The sequence below is a fragment of the Ischnura elegans genome, chromosome 4, assembly GCF_921293095.1.
Source record: "Ischnura elegans chromosome 4, ioIscEleg1.1, whole genome shotgun sequence".
NCBI classification, from domain to species: Eukaryota; Metazoa; Arthropoda; class Insecta; order Odonata; family Coenagrionidae; genus Ischnura; species Ischnura elegans.
The window spans coordinates 17,994,964-18,016,101 of NC_060249.1; the positions used below are offsets into that span (position 1 = coordinate 17,994,964).

Sequence of the window (21,138 nt, forward strand, 5' to 3'; positions counted from 1 at the left end):
AACACGAATGTATATTGAAAGTTTAATTATTTTTTTAAACGAAGTGAAACCTGCACTATTGAATCATAGCCTTAGAGAACACTAACTCACGAGGCACTTTGGAATATTGGGTAATTGGCAACTATGTGCTTCTACAATTATAGTACAGACCCTGGGGCCTCGCTGGGAAGAAGTCCCCGGTGCATGTATCCACCACACATCCCTGATCAGTCCGCCCCTGAACTATACCCTCACATATCCAAGCCAACCTTCGTGAACCTTGAGCAAATTTAAACCGAAGTAGCAAAAATAGTAAGCATTTTTCTCCAGTCCTTACGTACTGGATAACATCGTGCCTATAGCAGATTCTGGATATGTCATCATGTGGTAATAGAATCCTCAGGAGAGCGAATAGTATCTTTGGTATTTGATTCACAATAAGTATCATCAAATAACAATAACAGTATCCAGTAACATCGCTCAGAGATCTGTTACTAATGCTGTACGATTTTCCCTGAATGCAACCGCTTCGTAGCAGTATAACGTGAGCGCTTAGTCTTTTCTAAGAGCAGTTATTTCGAACACTAGTCTCTCACTCGTCGCTGATTGGCGGGAGCTGAAATATTGGTTCTAGGTGGCCAATTTTTCTTTTCTATAAGATTCAAAATCCCTAACTTAGCACCCACTCAACTTTTTCCACTCAGGGAGACTGAGAATAATATGCTTCGCAGTGGTCCGTCACCATAGTGAACGAGAGCTTTGATCATTCACCCAACCTGAATGTCCCTATTTTGTGAACACTTACCGTTAAGAGTGGCAGCGTTGGCGTCAGAGCGTTGCATGTTCATGGGAGCGATGATTGTCCATTGGTTGAGGCGGTGGTCGTACTTCTCACCGCTGCTCTGTCGATGGTGGCCATCGTAGCCTCCGAGTGCGTAGATTATCTCTTCGAGCACAGCTACGCTCACGTAACACCTTGGTAATGCGAAGGGGGACGAATGCAGTCAAAATCGAGAGCATCAATAGGCTTGTTAACCATTTATTTAAATATTCTAATAAGAAGAAATAAAGAGATTCGTATTTTCCGTTTTTCTATCCGTCTCCTAATCCTTAAGCTACTCATGACGAAATATTGACGGTTTTTTTCCCTCCTCAAAAAAGTTAATTGCTTGCCTCGTTTCTGTTAACACTCTAGCGAGCCACTATAACTCGTACGTCAAGCAGTAGCAAGAGATTTCGCACATATTTTCTTGCATACACCTTAAAACTCCTATTCTGTCAGGAAATCTTGTAAAAAATATTCATATGTACTTTTTGGCTTACCATAGGCTCTTTGGGCCAAAAAAGAATTAATTTTTTTATTCAAAGAAGTATATGCAGAAATAAATCGTCAGCATCCGGCCTGCGACGCTATCTCATCAGAACATGAATAAAATCGGCAACCGTCAGAGCATCTACCACTCATCCCAGAAGTCTTCATAATAGCAATCAGTATTAATGATGTTCCTGAAAGTAGAGTAATTTTGCAGGAAAACCTTTTCCTCTACACAATTAGTGTAAGATTATTAACATTGCACTCTTACTAAACTCTTAACAATAAGGTCTCGATGAGTATCTGTTCAGGGGTCACAACTTTTTCAAATTATTTTTTTCCCGGAAAATTAAATAACTGACTCACATTTCATTATAATCAAAGTCTATATTGTAATCATCTTTACTGGTAATTTCGGCTGAAATATCTTGAAAACTAAGGTCTATGAGACGTTTGCGCATAAACTCATATCTCTTGAAATTCCACCTTATATCTAACTGCGACGTTTAAACGCCAACTCTTGGGTACCTCCCCTTGAATGTGAAATTTTCTTAGTGCCTCCATTCAAGTAAAATTTTACAGTTTTATTATATGTAACTGGATCAGAGGTAGGCTATTCATGATGTGAACTCGCAAATCACATGCAAAAACAAGTCGATCGCCTACAGTAAAAATCTGTAAAATTTTGCAAAGTTACACTTTCATTTTGGCTACCACCTCGACAACTAAGGACAAAAACACGCTGAAGAGGAGAAAATGTCTTGGTAGCTAAAGTATTGGTACACTGCCTCAAATTTAGGGTATCTCAGAAAACGCTAATAATCGCGTTATTACGCTGTCCATCTCCTCTCCGAGATTTTTAATTTTTCTATCGCTCGATTTAAATAATATCTGCGTATTAAAAAACTTGCTTCCTTTTTCCCTCTTCCCGCTCGCGTGACTGCATTTCTTTTTTCGTGGTTCCGACCATTCTTTTCCTTTTAAGGATATAATTCATTAACATCCACTTCCTTCTCCTTAATTTCTCAGGGTATACTTACTCACCATGTTCAATGCTTTCCAGTAGATTTTTTCCGACTACACTTGAAGAGAAACTATAAAATTAGGGTTGGCTGTCCTCGATTCTAAGATATTTATACTTAATTGATTGTGATACCGGTAATAATTTAAAAAATTAAATATAAATGCGTGTACATAATTAAATAAATTAATACTAGTAGCTGAATTTCTTCCATTCAGAAAACACCTAGCATATTATAGGTAGGTACGATATTATTATAAAATTTACATTAACAAATTAAAAGAATCCTCACTTTGAGCACTGAGTATCACAAATAATTTCTATATGGTAAAAGAAGAAATATCGAATATTTCTGCTTAATATCAGATAGAAATCCGAAAAAGATCAACAAAGGTGATATAACAACGGTTGACGGAAAAGGGGAAAGGTTTCATTGAGCAAAAGGAAAATTAAATTGATACTACAGTGGAGTGGGCAGCAATGAATATTTAATGGCCTGTATTAAAGATTAATTTGAAAATTGGTGAAATGCCTGTTGGCGGTGTATTTACAAGCAGAGATATCCCTTAATAAAACATACCAGGCGTGCCGTAAACCGGGGAACAAGTCTGACAAGTGGAACGACTTTTCCAGATTTTGAAAAATATTATTTATGGCGCTTCATCTAGTGCCCGAACTAGACAAGAGAGGTGCCACTTTTTTCATCACACAGGCGATATAATTGCCCCTCTTTGCAATGAAACCCATGGCATCTTTATCTTTTCTGACGAAAATGTCAAAGTTTTCTTTTAATATTGAAGTTAGTGAATTGTAAACATTCCAATTTCAGTGTCCTGAGTATATCTATGTAACTTTCTTCTTATTAAAGAGTTTTCGAAGTTAAAAGTTACTTTTTTTTCATTTTTTATTGAGATTTCCACTGCTTATAACTCACAATCAGTTGGTAAAGTTGCCCCACTTCCAGGGAATCTTTGCCAACTACGTTTTTAATTATTTTAACGTGTATACTTTCACTTGAGTTGTATTTTCCACACATTTTGAAAGTAGAGACCAAAATTAATGGTTTATGATGGTTTTAAACCATTATCGTACCTTAACTTACAAGAGAGCAGTTTATAAAGAAAAAAACGTGGAAAATTGTCCCGGTTTACGGTTATTTTTATTGCTCATATCCTTTAGTGTTCGATAAAGATGAATTTCTGGGCTGATGATCTTCCTCATTTGGCAATGCTTTCTTACCGCAGTTCAATAATTATCATTCTCACAGAGCTTAAAAACTATGTTCTCAAATTTCCCCTACCTATCAAGAATCATCATCTGAACATTTAGTTTTTTTTTTAGAAGGAAATGAAAGCACTTTTTGTCGGTGAATTTCATTCCAATTAGAGAAAAAATTGATAAACAAGGAATATTTACGTCAGAGAATTGAAAGCAATCATGCGGAATCATGCTACTAATTAATAAAGCGTTCTAATATACCGCACTTTAAGAGAGTATGATGAGGTGATTTCATACCGGGTGTTAAACCCAACCTTTAGGCTCTTCTCCTCGATATACTAGTTGAGCACCAATTCCATTTCAAACTGTTTGCGCTTTCAATACGAAATTATAATATATCTTAAAATTGAAAATACAAGAATGATACGGGATGCAATCAATTTCTTCGAGTTTCTGGGATAAAATTCCTAGTAATAATAAATTTATAATTTCTGTTTTCCCAACTTAATTTAAGAGAGAATAGAAACCTTTCTGTTTCATCAGGTACATACTAATTAAGGGATAGTTATATTGCTGACTGACAGTTAATAATGAATAAATCCAGCGTTCGATATAGCCTTCAGGAGGAAACTGAAAGTCGGCATAGTCAGCCCACCCCATACCAGCCCAGGTCTTCCTTCCCATTTACAAATCCTAGAGCCCCTTTGCGGTTATGCTGCCATGCTTACCTTCGTGCGTTCATGGGTGCAGACTCACGCCACGTCTTGGCGACTGCGTCGTAGCACCGACACGAGTTGAAGTACTCGACGCCGTCGAACCCGCCGATGACGAAGATCTTGTGACCGATGACGGCAGAGCCGTGGTAGGCACGGGGACCAGAGGGGTCCGTTTCCTCCACCTGCAACGCCATCGCCGAGGTGAATTGAGAAAAGACACGAGTTAGAACAGAGGGCCTATTCTCATGGCGGTAAAAGAAAATTTCTTGACTTTTAATGGTCTAAACTTTAAATCAGACACACACAGCCCCAGGTTTAGATATTTAACAATCATTTTTAAGGCACAGAACCCAAGCGAAGCACTAGTATGTGTCTCAGCTGGGTAGGGGGAAGGGAAGAAGGGTAAAAAATTCAATGAGATTTTAGAATTTTTTATTAAAATGGAATACTTATGCGGGGGAAGAAGTAGTGGGGAGTGGATGGTCGCGGAGGAGATAGGCTCCCTCTATTGTTTTTGAGAAAGCGGAAAAATGCAGTACAAAATAGATTATCCTTTCAAAAGGTGCGTTTTACTTGGGGCAAAAGTGATCTCCACATCTTATATTAACTTAGGCATTACAATTAACTTAAGCGTCCCAAAAAAGTCTTTTGTCTTTTTCATCAGATCAAGTCCCGGCTCGCCGAAATAATAATCTATAAGGCATTAAACCAATCCAATTGCAATTGTGTTCGTCATAAATAAGTTGATTGATTTGAATTATATTTACATACAGATTTGACCTCAAGAAAGTAAAATACACAAACAAAAAATAAAATATGGCAGGTCAAAAGATTATACATCAACAAAGGACAACACAATTTCACAATCAAAAAATTCATTTCCAGAATAAAATGCTTCTTTATTAGCAAATTACTGATAACTTTTTTTTTATTTGAGCACTCACCTGTGTTTATCCTTAGGGGGAAATCTATTGAATAGTAGTACTTTTTAAGGTAATAAAATGAATTACCGCATTTATCTAACCTACAATAAGGGACATCTAGGGCAACACTGTTCCTAGTATGGTGGGAATTAATGTTCGATCTTTTCTCAAAAGAGCTATTCTCTAACATTGCGAAGGCACTTATAAATATACAGGCTATGCAGAATCATAACAAAAAATCGCAGAAAAGAGGCTTGCAGTGATTCCTTGAATGTGATAATAAAATTATCCCAACTGTCTTTTTTTGCATCCTAAATAAACTTTTTTTGAATGGCGAGTGGCCCCATATCTCGATGTCTTAATGTATGTGGGAATGAAACAAAGTATAATATAAATGAATATGGTACTCCTTTGGAATCAAATATTTAAGCTTGCTAACTGCCTTGGACAATTTTTCCTCCGTGCCCACTGCATATGGCTCCTATGTCAATTTTTGATCCATCTCATGTCCAAGTAACTTTATGGTGGTTGGGTATTAGCGGTAGTACTTAATGAGAAGACCAGTGACTGAGTTTTATCATTACTTAGAACCAGAACATCAGCAAAAAACCAGCTAAAGGTTTCAGATAAAAAAACAAGTTTGCTGTAGGGCTAGTATTAATCATGTTGTTAGACCTGAAAAGTAGTATAATCAGCATTAAGAATGGACTTGCTGGAGAAAAAAGGCGAATAGGTCCCAAAAAAATCTGTTTTTTAATGTATTTAATACTTTTCTCATTTGATGCCATTGGTGGAGATCTATATTTACAATCCCAGTAGTCCCACTGTTAAAAAATTCGGCAACATTTCTATTCTCGCTCTGATAATAATCTCCTTAAAAGTTATTGCATTAAGTTATATAGCAAAATGCACCACACTCTCAACACTTCAGAAGAAAATGTTATTAGTTCATGCTCTCCACGCCTTAACCAGGCGTAAGTAGCTAGATTTAATTGGTGCTGCTACAAGAAATGGATGAAATCTAGACGTTTCACTGATCTCCACCGCGTACAATGGTAATGATCACTGATCAGCCATTAATACTCATGTTACATGTTGGGAATCGATCAGATATAGTCAATTCTATTACCTCCTTGGATATTATTACACCAGTGTAATATTTTCCTTGAAGGTTATTACTCTGGGGCAGTCAGTGACGTGGCCAGACTGTGGCTACCGGCTGGCTACCAAGCCTCGTAGCCACTCCATAGCCACTGCCACTCAGACTGAGCTGTGTGTTGGTGACTACTGCCCACTGCACTTGCCACAATCTACGGAAAATCGTAGGATTTCTTTTCCTTATAGGAAAATCTTTGATTTCTATAGAAACGCTAAATTATGGTTTCGCTTGTTGTGGCTTACGCCGCCCTAATGACGGCGTTGGGATTTCTCTACCCTACTCCTTCCATTCATATCCTCTCCTTGGAGGCGTTGTCGGGCTCTCATCGTTGCGGCGGCTCCTGCACTTCTTTTCTTCCTCTGTCCTTCCCCTACCGTGGTGTGCGGGTGAAAAGTGAAGACTTAAATAGACCCGGCCCTTGGGTGAGCCCACCCTTGAGCTTCGTTTCACCTGCCATTGGGTTCGGTAGTTAGATTCGTCGCTTGGCTGCTCGGCCTGACCACCTCCTCGTCCCAAAATGGTTCTAAGAGAGCGAACGAGTGACTTACCGTAATCCAGCGGTCTGCTCTCGTGTCGTACGTCTCCATGAAGTTGGTGGGCGTGCCTCCGGACCAGCCGCCCATCACGAACAGGATCTCGTGCGGCACGCGCGGCCTCGCGATCAGCGGCGTGCTCACCTCCGTCTCGCGCTGCGTGATCATCTCCAGGTCGTACAGGAAGCGAAGCGTCTCGATTATGATGGGTCGACATGAGTAGTTGCCCACCACGTACTCGTGGTCCTTCACCTGCGTGAATACGAGTATTAATTAGCACTCTTAACGTCAATCAATGACTTTTTATGGCCATGTAGCGGGTGAGTAAAATAACTCCCCAAGGTGAAAACGAAAGGGAATGGTTAGAGAAATGAATTTAATGAAAGTACTTTTAATGTGCAAAAATTAAACGACTGCACTGAAACTAATGCTAGGCTTATGAATCACTAAGGGAGCACAGTTGGCATTGACTACAAACAGTGTATACATTGGTGGTAGCGTGGTAACCTAGTGGGTAGAGCATTTGGCTACTGATCATAGGGTCGTGGGTTCATATCAGAGGTGAAACCTTCGGACACTGTGAAAAAATTCCTCGAAGTGGGAAATCGACCAGTGAAAGGAACTGACCCATCTACCCTGCATAAGTGTATTTCACAATCCTGTGGTTAACGTTGGTGTGAGCTTTACCCTCACCTATATAAAACAACCTTCGAGTTGAATCATTGAGTGAGGGATACCATGGATAAAATACGCTTATTTTAAGACGACTCTCCCATTTATCGCGAAATCAGCGGACACTAAACTTTTTAATCCTCCAATGGAACCAGTAAACGACGCGTCGCGACGTGCACTTTTGAAGTCTACGTTAGGAGATTTGGACTAAATCCAAGCAATCGCATGGCATTACATTTTTTGTGTAAGACACCTGTTCATCCCAACGTAGATGTTATAAATGGAGCTAGCATAAAGGCGTAAGTTGAAGTAAGAAACAATTGGGATTTGTAATAACTTCAACTGAATAATAATTATTGCTCAACTATCGTGAGATTGGTTTGACGTAGCTCTCCAATCAATGCTCCAATCAGCTAATCTTTTCACACCGTCGTATTTCCTCTCCATCACACCCTTCTTTACCTGCTCCATGTATTTTATTCGAGGTCTTGCCTTTCCATTCTTGACTTCTACTTGTCCCTCGAGGACTTTCTTCGTCAAGATATGACCGGTAAAGTTTTTTCCGCCTCCTTATTAAGGTGTTCATAAGGCTTCTCTTCAACTCTTCTCAGGACTTCCTCATTCGGTCGATTTATTTTATTTATATCATTCAACTGTATCACCACTTTTCAAATGCCTCCTCCCTCGATTTCTCAGCTTCTTTCCTTTTTTTGGACAACGCATATTTGAGAAGTATTTGCGGCAAAGGCTAAAGCCAAACTTAGAGCACTATTATGTTTGGTTGTAAGTAATGTTGGAAAAAGTGAAAACTAAACTAACCAAAGGTTAATCTGTTTGGGGTAAGCCGCAAGTACCCAAAAGAAGGAAAACTTCAACGGCGTGCACATTTTTTCGTTTTCCTGGAACCATTTCGTTATCCGCCAAATTCGTGCCTAGTATTGTAACCACGGACAATACATATTTGCTTTCAATAAATAAACAATTTTTTGCTAACTATAATTTAATAAACGTATAGCTCACAAACGAATATGTTGAAAAATAATTTTAAACATGATCGTACGAATGGCCCAATGAACTGCCCTAATAAACGAAAACTTATTTTTTTTTATTCTATTGTCCCTCCAATGTATGTCATGCTGCGTTCTGATGCTAAAAAAATGAGAGCTTTTTTTGTTTTTTTTTAAGCTTCAATTTTTACTCAGCATTATGTATTCTTTTGACGAGAGGTTGTCTTAGATCTAAAAGTTCATCTTTGTCGGTTTCAGCAAAATAGTGCAGGGACGGATGTGAGATATACCACCATCAAAACATCATTATCAAAGTTACAAGACACTAATTTTGGCCGGAGATGAAGAGTTTCTGCGGAAATTGGAATAAAGTAGAGGCAGAGCAGAGGCAGAGGCTCTGAGAGCAGAAAGTTTCCAAGTCTCGTCCGCGTTGTCTCTAACTTATCAAGAAATGCATACTTTACTTCTTGGTATGTGCAGTAAATTAGAATAATTTCGATGGTGATAGGCACAACCTTTCACCGAATAAGAAAATCTAAATAACATAGCTCAGAGTAAGTATTTAATGCTACTAATAGTTAATATAAGCAACAAAGAGAACTCTAATTGGCAGATGAAAGCACTTAAATATGTATGATTATCTCTCTTTGCTCATGGTTTATGTTTTGTGGAGGGTAATATTTTGTTATGAAGGGAGATAACCTAAAGAGTTTCCACGATGGATAAAAATTTGTTGTATCCGATCCTTCAAACATTTGCGCAGCCTTTTTGAGTATTTCAACCTTCATTATCTTTCTTTCAGTCATTCTTGCTATCGTCAAGCAGAACATCTATCAACTTTAATGTGTAAATTAAATCAAGGCTCTAAAATAGAACTATGATTTCACCTCCGCCCTCAGGATATCATCTAACTAAGCTAACAAAATAATGACTGCGGGGAACAGAATTCCCTTCATAATATTCTAATTTTGAAAACTGTATACCTGGCAATAATTCCAAGTCCCGTGGATCTTGAAAGAAAGTGCCCGAGATCCAATAGGGGATTCCACAAAGTAGTGATTATAATGGTGAACTATATTCCTTTCTTACTGATTATATTAGAAGTATTTATTTCTAGCATTCGTGCTGCGATGAAGATACCCTATAAATACAGATTATGATTGCCAGTCCCTTCGGAAGCAATGGCGTAATTGAATGATTCCCAAATAAGCGTCGAGGCTTAGGCAAAAATACCTGCAGCATATTTTTTACGCCCTGCTTCGTGTATGAATGACTTTGAACAAGTAAAATAAAATAATGAACGCTGACGTTATTAATAATAGTTTTGGCAGATATTTCCTGATGATTCTAAGGGGATTTATTTTACCCGTCATTCGCTGAAGAGGAAGTGGAGTTTCCGAAGTTTTAGCTATAAGGTCAACTGGTATTTTTCTAGTCATGGAGATAACTCCCGAGAAATATTATCGCTCATCTGTACGAAGGGTATCGGCCCTGAAGGAGATTTTTTGGTAGGCGAAAGCATCTAAATTACTCCCAACAAGTCTAACGACCCTAAGGGGTAAATGTCACGACGGAAAAGAGCAAAAAGGCATGATATAAATTTCATAATTCTCTAGAAATCACTCAAGCCATTTCTAAAAACACCCGAAAACAAAAAAAGCAAAAAATTAGTCATTTACGCGGAAAATATAATCCTGCGAGCAGTGAAACGAAATGACGACCGTAAAACAGCCTTCTGGCTTCAATTATCACACGTGAGACAAGCATGTTTTCACACTCAGTGACGAAAAAATCCGCAGGTTGTTACGTCCACCGTCACAAGGGTTATTTTTCTTGTTGCTTTTTCCTGGCTTTTAAGCTGACGCCTGGGGGTCGAGGACTCCAAGCTGCCTAATTACATTTGGACTCTGAATTCGCGGAAATAATGCAACTGAGATGCTGGCTTTTTTATATTAAATGCACTGGATTTCATACCCCTTGAGTCATCAGCGATCAAGAACGAGGCCCAATTACCTGAATATGAGCAGCGGCCATCTCATCATACTCATGCTTTTTAGGTGTGTGCTATGTTGCATTATTTTGCAAATATTTCTTGGAGAGAATTTTGCTCCGCATCATTGAAATATAATATGAAAAATTCCAATACATGCATATAATTAATTAATCCTCATTAGTCCAAAACTCTTAATTTTAAAATTTTGCTATAACCGTATCACCGTGTATCTAATGAATGAAATTAAAAAAAAAAGCTTTATAATCCAACATAAATTAACTATTAAACGACCAAGGTTTGGACGTCGCGCGTCATCATCTGGTGACGCCTACATGTCTACATGATGACGTGCCACGATGAGAGCTAAATTTTAAAGAATTAAATTAAAAATTAATTAAATTAAATTTGTGTGGAATTATTAAGTTTTTTTTTACATTTCATTATTTTGAGTGGATTCCATGAAGTCCCGCCGGATACAACGAATTATATCAATTTACTCGTATCTCCGGTAGAGTTATGGTATTTGGAGTGGTAGACTGACAGATTAGGCCATTTGTGCCAATAGGTACGGGTAAAGAGTGAAGGATGGAGAGAAACCCGGTGTTGGCTTTACCCTTCTCTTAGCTAAAGGCGCCCGCAGTACCCTCCGCAAAGCAATCAAGCATGGCTCGGCAAATCTATGAAACATGTCTTCCACGACCGGGATGTGAGCCCGGAACCGCTGATAGGAAGCCAACATTATAGGCTCCACACCGACCAGATTTTCAACGGGATATTTACGGATCCCCAAATGAATCCTGGCAGGGTTTCAAACGATTTTAGAAGGAGTTTCAAAACAAACGATGAGGAGCAATTTCCAAATTATAGACACAGGAAAATGTTATCTAGATTCTGCGTTGATAAACCTTAGCAATAAGGGTGATAGCCAAATTGAGGGAGACGTTGTAGTCAAGTGGTTGCAGCTCTTGCCTGCTGATCTAAGAGTCCCAGGTTCAAAAAATATTTACTAAGAACGTTGCGAACGGCAGTGTTTAAATCCATTTTTTCCCTCTCATCCGGCAGGTTTTAAAATCTGAACACTTTAATGTGCATTCTATTTTTAAGTGCAATTTTTTCACATCATTTCATAATTTCAATGGAATTTTTTAGTAATAACTCAGGTATGATGTTAGAATTGTCTTATTGTTGTATATTAGAGTTGTCTTAGAAGTGTCCTATTTGATGTGATACATGAAGGAAGCAACTTCGGAAATATAACTTCATTTAAATTTTTAAAATTTTTGTAGGCATTCTAAAAGTCAACAGCTCATGAAAAATTGTATTAAGGTTGTTTCCTATTGAATGTGAAAAAAAAACATAAATAAGCACAGATGTATTCAACGGTGTTTATATTTTTTAATCATGATAAATAAGTCCAACCAATTCAGGCGAGATATACCTAGTGGAAGTTTGACATGTTGAAATGAAAGTTAGTTTCACTTTTCCGTAATTATTTAATAATTTTGGACCAGTGCAATTACCTTTGATTTCAACATAATGCGCAAGGAATTCAATTTAATTAGTAATGCATAAGGTGCCAACAGAAAAAACGAAGAATCCTCATTATCCGTCCTTAACCCTTTATAACCCAATGTTGCTTCTAAGCAACATCAAAAATGTTTAAATTTTCAGCTCTTTTTAGGAGATATCTAAACTAAATATTATTTTGCCGTGTAAACTTTAATGACGAAATATTTAGCTACCAGGGTAGTTATCACTGAGAGTAAAATTTTCAAGTGTTCAAAATGAAAAATCTTGAAATTTGATTTCTCCCAGAAACAGCTCCGGGTCAGAGAGGGTTAACGCATGTGACAGGTAAAACGAAAACGCAACGTTTCAGGAGAGACTCACCCTCTCTAGGAAGTACTGCGTGTCGAGCAGCCCCAGTCGGATGCTCCTCATGAGCGTGGAGAGCGATTGGCGCCTGTCGTCCGGGTTGGCGTCCACCCAGCGCAGCGCGCACTCCCACACCTGCGACTCCGACTTCACGTTGAGCAGGTCCTCGCACAGTATGAGGCACAGGTCTTCGAGAGAGAGCTTCAAGATTTCCTCGCTCTTCTCGGCCACCTCCGTGAAGTTGCGAAGGATGTAGTTGAAGGCTTCCGCGTGGAGCTCCGTGCAAGCGAACGACCTGCATCGGAAAATACATATTAGAGAGAGTAAATGCAATTTATGAGGTGTTACTTGATGGAAAACCTTCATGAATATCGGGAAAGGATAAAACTTTTCTAGCTTCACAGTAATTTTGCGACCGGCTGCGATGAAATTTATCATCCTCTGTTTCTTGGAGAGAGTATTTCTTTTACTTATTTATTTATTTCCGATTTCCCCGTAAAGAGCATAACGACCTTTACAACGGGGTTCCAACATTAATAATGCATGGCACAAACACCCAATTCCAGAATAGGGACCACTTATCCAGGCGGGGCTCGACCGCGCTTGGATAACTTCGCTTTGGCAGGCGAGGACCTTACCTCACCACTACTGAGGCCGGAAATCGAAAGATGTCTCGATAGATATATGTAGGTACTTTCATTGTAAGATGGTTCTTTCTGTCACTCTCTGATAACTAAGTGATGCAACCCGAAGGTTGGCTTCGATAGGTGAGGGAAGTCCCACTCAAAAAATTCAAAAATGCATGACTGACCTTTATGACGTATAGATTACAATAACATAAATTTTTGACGTTTTTTTTTCTTTTTTGAGTTTAAGACTGGAGTAAATTTCTTCCGGAGGATTTTCACGAATCAATTCCAGATGATCTTAATTATTAGTTTTAGATTAAATAAGATAATATTAGAAATTAGTTTTTCAAAAGAGTGTATATACCGTATGAAATGATGAAACAAATACATGTATAATATTTATAAAACAATAATGTTATCTTTTTGCCAGTCACAATCAGCGATTATACCGGAGGGTTTGCTTGGGCATTGGTGAGGGTAGTGCTCACCCCAGACTGAGTCACATGTGTGCGAATTTCATATAAAGTCAGGGTAAACGGCTAGTTCCTTTTACTGGATCACCTAGCACTCCGAGGATTTTTATCTGAGGAATATCGAAGGTTGCATCCGGAAGATTAAAAAGAAGGACCCTTTTATCAGCACCCCAGTGCTCTACCAAAAAGGCTACCCTCTCACCTTGTCTCTACATTAAATCTCAGGATTTGCAAGTGAAAGCTCACGCAGTGATTGAAGGGCAGTGTCTCACTTCCTATGCCTTCTGACCCTATTCTAATGCCTGGTCGACTGTAGGACGTAAGCCTTGAGCCAATTGCCGTAAGACGTGAGCCTTGACAAAAAATTCAAACTCAAAGCGCAGATGGAAACAGTTCAGTTCTGATAATCATGTCTTGCACTCAAGAGTTGTGTTTTCATCACGTTTTTTCGCACGATACCGATTTTTTCTGGGCAATATTTTTTTCAAAATGTATTATTTCAAATTCCATTTTATTCTTTTGCGCTCTACAGAACACTTCAACAGACTTTTCAATGAATTATACCACATCTAGAAATTTGAGGGAAGTATTCTCAGTGTTAATTATTCGGAATGCTGATATCAATTATTTATTCTTTGGTGCTACTTAATATGAAGATGCTCAATTTTTTTATATGGTGAGATTCGCTTAGTGCAGGTAAATATGATAAGCTCTCACTGAACCCTAACATAATGTTCGCTCGGATATTTGTTCATTTGAGTTAGTATATATACCTACTCCGTTTATTTCCCGTAGTTTTCATTTCTTGGAATAATAGCCGTGATAAATTTAATTACCCACCTCCCACCTCCTGTTTGGCAAGACACCGACGAGTTTGGGACCAGCCTCTGGTGTGCTGGTTGAGTGGATGCACAGTTTCTGTGATTTTAATCCACGCTAAAGACAACCGCAGAACAATCGAAATGTCTTAACTTTGCAGTACAAAAAACAGCTATCCCAAGGATACAAAATTATTGGCAACAAACCCATTTCTCATTAAAAATTTACGCTTTTGGCATTCTTCTCTTATTTTTATCACAAATTAGTCCTGGCAGTATGTATCACTTCAACAAATGTATACATGTTCTAGCGAAAACCCTGGGTAAGAAGTTAAAATCGACTTCAGGGACTTTTGAATAATCTCATTTATCAATTTCAAAGAGCACTTAGTTTTTACTTATCCCAGAAGTGGGGAAATGAGCGCTTCCGTTAGGCTAGAAGGTAGATGTGTCGTCGGCAGCGCTACGAAGTGCGATAAGATGAAACTTCTTGAATCTCCCAGGAAGAGCGGGCTTTTTAACTTGCATACTGCTTATACCAATATTGCATAATCGCCTGCTTTCCGTGTGCACTTGGTTCAGACTTGAAAATTGCCTAAACATATACTCTGAATTTTTTCCCAGATAATGTGTTCTAGTGTTTGTATCGGTTTATGATGTTCTACGTCTTCTAATTCCCAATCTACCTGCCTCAGATGCTTCAACAGTTCTTTGTATCCTTATCTCTCTGTACCCCATTTAACCAGCTTTTCTTGTTCTGCCTTTCCTTCGTCTTCACTTTTCGTGCCCCTGCAACGCCTTTTTAAAGATTTTTTCAAATTCGGTTCCCGTTTTCGTACCACTTCAGTTGCCATGTTTTTATTACATCTACAATTGTGTCACACATTCTCTCCCATATCATTGATGCCTTACACAATTTTTTACATTCCAGATGTTCTATGTCAGAATTAACACATTCCCGTGGTCGGTAGGTTTTTTGATTTTACAGTTGGAGATCATACTTTACAGCTGCAAGTTACTATGCTCTTTACTATTTTATGGTATATTCTCTTTTGATTTATATGAGATACTGTCTGTTCCCATGAGTAAGCTATTGAAAAGTGCTATTGATTTTTTTCATCCTCCTCATTACATTCCTCCGTCGTTTTGCTTTCTGAATTTTGCATCCCTAGGCATTTATATTCCTTACAGTATTTCTTGACCTTTTCTAGAATTAAATTATGATATATTCCTCCTACCTACATACATTTTGTTTTACCAAGAATAAGTTCGCAATACTAGAGATCTGCATTTTTGGTCCAGCGAAACAAAGGAACTTACCCTCTGCAAACGTTCTTGAAGGTAGCCTCTTCTGTCGTCAGAGCTTAGATATTCTTTCACGGTGTGACATCAGCAGTGAGACATGTAGGCAGATATTTTATTCGCAGAGGGTTTGGGTGATATGTGGGTTGCCAACACTGACATTTTTCCCATTCTAACGCATCAGAATCTATAGAGTTCATAAAATAAGCTATAAAATTCGTTTGCAAGGTGCTGAAATCTATATGTAGTCGTCTTAGGTTTTTACTGAAATAGTCGCGGTTATTGTGGCTTGATCTCCGAAAGCGTTTGTTTCCGAATTCTATCTGAATTTTCGAAAAACTTTTAACATAAGGGCTCTGCGGGGCAGTAGTTAAAATTATCCAATTTTGATCAAATTTCGGACCTGAGTCACTCATTTAAGTCTTCTTTCAACTCATCATTGTTAGGAGAAAGTCGGAGGGGAAGTGTGCATAGTTTGGTTGGGATGTATGGCGGGCAGTTGAAATAAGAAAAAAATTCTCATTTCTAAGCGTAAAAAAATTTGGATTTCGGATATGAAATAGATGCATAGCCTTAAATTCCAGGTTTAAACGCTAACAATTTAAAATTGAATCGAAAAATATAAAGTAATAAAACTCAAATGAGAGCCTAAAAATAGTATAAATGTGTATTTGTGGCATCATTTTTGTAAACTACGTTCAATAATATACGTTCAAATAGGTAACTTTGTCGAGGTAGTGAAATGAATCCTATGCGACGCAATATTATTATTTATAATTATGATAAAAAATGCAAATATATACAGTTACGCATGGAAGTAGTAGCGTAACCACGGGGGGGGGGGGGTTCCGGGTTACAACTGCCCTCCTCCCCTTCAGCCTTTAAAAGAGGCGCAAAAACGAATAAGATGGCCTCAATAAATAAAATATAGTATATATACTGTTTTTTAGTCCTTTAAATCACGTTTTCCACACAAAAAATCCCAACATTTTGCGGGGGAGGACCCATATTTGCCCTGAAGTGTTTTCCATAAGGGCCCCTAAATCTCCAAAATCCTGGCTACGCCTCTGCATGGAAGAAGTTGCTATGGAGCGGAATATGTAAACGTGTCCCGCTGGAAGTGTGAGAACACGCCCCCTCACCTTTTTTTGTATAAAAACTCAAACTGACATGATGATTATAAAATTGCAAAATTTAAATTTAAAAAATGATAAGCAATTGGTCACTCTTTGTAATGAATTTAAATTTTAAAGTTAATTCTAAGTCATGTGATATATTAGAGAAGATTCTAAGATAAAAGCTGTAAAATATTTACTCCCTTGGCTGACAAATGGAAATTTTCTCCTCAAACTAAAACGGTTGTGAGTATGGCGCTGTAAAAGTTGGTAAAACGGCCGAAAGGAAGCGCAATTATGATCAAGGAGGTTGGGATGTAATGGAGGGGACAACACTTGTTCCGATTATGGAGCGAAGTGTGACAGGGATGGGGGTGTTTGAGTAGGATAAGCCACGCCACTTTGACACCACCAAAACATTGGCTATCTATTCTAGGGTCAATACTTACTATTTGGTGAAATCTTTTGCTATAACTCGTTAATACATTAAAATAAACTATGGAACACACACCGTTAACCTTTTTTTCTTACTTTGTTAGGCTTCGCGAAGTCATGCCACAAAAATATTTTCCCATGAAAAGATTATTATCTATCACCGTCTATCTGCATGTTTTGACATGTTTTTCATAAACGAACATAAGCTCGATGCTGCGACGCAAACTTTTCGTTCATCTATCACTAAATTCTAGTTTTATTTGCATATTAGCATGTTCGTTGAAAGAACACTGATGGATAAAATAAATAAAAGGAAAGGGGACATCTGTTGTGAGGGAATGGCATTTTGAAGGCAGCCTTGGAGGGAACGGTGGAAGGGATCAGAAGTTGGGGAAGGAGGAGGCTGAAATTTATTGACAACTTAAAAATAGGAAAATATAGAGACTTCAAAGAAAAACTTCATGGCCGGAGGCAGGAAAGAATGTAGACAGCGTTGGCGTAAGGGACCTGCCGACGGACACAGCACCAGAAGATGAGCATGTTCGCATCCTTAGCACTCTTCTAGTTTCTGGTCTGATCGCGTGTTGTTGTCCTGTGTACTTGGTCTGAGTTCGGCGAACGAGAGCGTTTCTGATTAGGGATAGGATGAGCAGTGGCGCAGAGAAGGGGGGGGTTTTGGGGGAAAAACCCCCCCCCCCCCCCAGAGCTCAGAGAAATTTTTAATCTTAATCCATTTTACTTAATTGGATTGATATTACTAATAGAATAGTGTAAGGATTAATAAAATATCCCTCAGAAAGCCGTAAAACTCAACATTTTCAACCATTTATGTTAAAATTCCGCAATTAACTAATCTCGCACCTACCGCTTATCCTGGTGGGTATTCCATACCCCCACACACCCCTGTATTGGTTGATCCTTAACCCCCCCACCCTTAATTCCTGGCTGCGCCCCTGAGGATGAGTGCTGCATTCTGGTGTGGAATCACTCCGTTCCATCCACCTTGGTGGTGTCCTCCACGGTGCCTCGTAGTTTTAGACGTATAGGATACTAGATGTTGGGTCAATGCTATCCATCCCAGATGGTAATGCAATGCGAATATGTGCTTCCAAGAAGGATACCCAAAAACAATATTCGTTTATCCGATTTTGATAAAAAAATATTCAATGTCCAATGTTCGATCATTAAATACACTCGTTTTCTAATTTTAGATATTCTTAATTAATACACTGCTAGAAAATTCTGTTTTTTTCTTTCATGTTCTGATTTACTTTTAGGGCGCTAAAAAATGCAATTACTGAAGTGAATTATTGAACTCACGATAAAAATGGCGTACCTAATCCCTCCCAAAGGGTAACGCAATGCGAATATGTGCTTCCAGGATGACTCTACTAAAAATTGAACCTCAAACATTTTTCCCATTACAATAAATGTGAAATTTACCGCATTTCAGGCAAATGCATGGTTTACAGTGTCAAATTTATCACTTACCTGGCGAAGATCATGGCCCCTATACAGTTCTCGGGCACCAGGTGGGCGCTGATATACTCGCAGCATAGTTTCTGTGCTCCGTCCATGCACAGGTAGTCGGCGGTGATCAGGATTTGGCACACGTTCCATGGCGTCAGGTTCAGCTGTCGCAAGTATACGTACTCAAGGACTCCCTGCATGGCGGATGACGTCACGTCGGGCAGAAGCGAGTCCCTCACTTCCGCCGAGTGGATGGTCGTCGTGTATAAGGCCCTGCAATAAGGGATTCGCAAAATTGGATCTTTTTTCACATAATCACGCACTTAAAACGGAAAATAAATATCATGTGTGAAACTAAGACAGAAGGCTAGAACAAGGCATGTAGTCAGAATATTTTTAAGTAAGGGTTTGGGTGTCATTAGGGTTGCGTATGATTCTTTCTGTCAATTAGCAAGTGTATGAAATCAATAAACATCATTAAATAAGCTATTAATTTCGCTTATGTAATGCTGAAAGTTAAATTCATCGTTTATTAGTACATAAATGGCAGCAGTAATTATCTCAAATGAATTTGACCACGATATCCACCTTTTTTTTGTTTAAAGCAAAGGTTCAGGCAACATTCGTTAATGCTATCCGATTATAATAAAAATATTTATTGTTCGACGCTCAATCAACAAATACAGTCGTATTCTAATTTTAGTTGTTCCTGATTAATGCACTTCCAGAAAATTCTGTTTTATTTTCTTTCATGTTCTGATTTGCTTTTAGAACGCTAAAAAAATTCAATTACTGTTGTAACTTATTGAACTCACGATTAAAAATGGCATGCCTAATGCGTTTAACGTGAAAAGCGTAAGCTTGAGTACCATTTCCTTCAAAATGAATTGGATGATTGGTAATTTTGTGGCATACTACACAAATTGGCTGGCACGTTGATAGGGGTATGGTTTTGGGGGCAACCCCCTCCCTCGGGTAATTAATTCCCTTGCGGGGACCACCAGCGATACATCTACCGAAGAGAACACTAGTCCAGGGGTATTAGTCTTCTTACACTCCATTTTTCAATATAGTCACATTTCATGATGGCTGCGAATGAAGAACGATGAATTTAACTTTACTCATTATACCTACAAACGAAATTAATAAATGTAAGATTTTCCGATGCGTGCGAATTGAGAACAAAATATCATTATAGGCACCCAAGCACCACTCGAAGCAAAATTTCTTGCTTCGTGCCTGCTCATTGGTTTTCAAGCTCTATGTAAATCGCTTGATCCGAGGCCAAAGCCATTATTACAAATGACGGAATACAAATTTTAAAAACAGCAAATTACTCGGTCATAAATGCACATATTAAAGATCATTTTCGTGACTCTGGTAGAACTTTATTGCGTAAATTGTCCGTTGATCGCCTTCATCTTCCTAAAGAGCGATTACATTATTTAATTTAATAATGGCTGACTAATGCCATTAATCATTTAGTTCACACAGAAACTAGCATAATAAGTTTAACATGAGCATCATAAACTTGAAGAAAATTAAAGAAGCGATTATTTTATGGCATTATGTATAAAAATTGGTTCATAATTTAAAATAAACGCCTGGCTCAGATTCAAATCAATTGATTTAAATGATGGAACGTGTTTCAAAAATAGTAAAATACTCAAATAATAGTAAATAATATGAAAATCATAAATGCTGGAACGCTTTTCTTCGCCACGACATAAATAACTTTTAATTTTGGTTACACTTAACGCCCCTTAAAACGCCCTTCGTATGCCTTGAGAGACGACATATTATTTGGAGAAAGAGATAAAAGCCGAGCACTCACTTGAAGTACGAGCTACATGAGGATAGTATGGCCCTGTGGACGCGGAAAGAGGTGCCGTCTTCTAAGCGTACGACGGCATCACAGAGCAGGTTGTGCTCCCGCAGTTCTTGCAGAGCGAGGAGGGCGTGGGTGCTCATGTAGCGTGGCTTCACATCTTCCTTGGGAACGGTGCCTGTAGTGGCCCTCGAAGACCAGCGGCCCAAAGAGCTCGCCTCTGAATCTTCGTGCGACTCACGCTCCTCCCAATCCATCGCGGGGCGACGAAAACGCTTCCCAAGAGAAAAGGTTCTTGTCGCGATAGATTAATATATCGGCACTTCCTCGCCCCCAAGCACTTATATCCTTTTTTTCTGTCGAGCACACAACAGGAACCAAGCACTTCCGAAAAGTTCGTTTGGACTCGATATCCCCTCCGGTATCCACGGCTACCGTCAACAATAGAGCTCCCTCCAAAACACGTGCGCGATTTAATGGCGCTATTGTCGCCGCGAAATGAGATGTTAGCACCAACATATTGGGCATATTTCACGTATTTGTCATGTAAAGAAGATATATCTCACTTTACCTTACGTTTTATGCATTTCTGCACTTATTTCACGCTCTGCTAATAATTAAAACGCAAAGAAAAAGACTAATATAGGACCACTACTTGCA

General features: G+C 38.7%; 1 protein-coding gene across 1 annotated transcript in view; it reads right to left on the minus strand.

Moving 5' to 3' along the window:
- LOC124157108 (kelch-like protein 10) overlaps positions 1 to 20,888 on the minus strand; it is a 33,360-nt gene extending 12,472 nt beyond the window's left edge. The window contains exons 1-6 of the mRNA XM_046531602.1: positions 20,485 to 20,888; positions 18,672 to 18,923; positions 12,424 to 12,703; positions 6,877 to 7,113; positions 4,259 to 4,428; positions 785 to 954 (exon numbers count right to left, since the gene is read on the minus strand). Coding sequence (XP_046387558.1) covers positions 785 to 954; positions 4,259 to 4,428; positions 6,877 to 7,113; positions 12,424 to 12,703; positions 18,672 to 18,923; positions 20,485 to 20,735 — 1,360 coding nt within the window. The 5' untranslated portion in view covers positions 20,736 to 20,888. The remainder of the gene's footprint in view (positions 1 to 784; positions 955 to 4,258; positions 4,429 to 6,876; positions 7,114 to 12,423; positions 12,704 to 18,671; positions 18,924 to 20,484) is intronic.
- Positions 20,889 to 21,138: the final 250 nt, after the last annotated feature.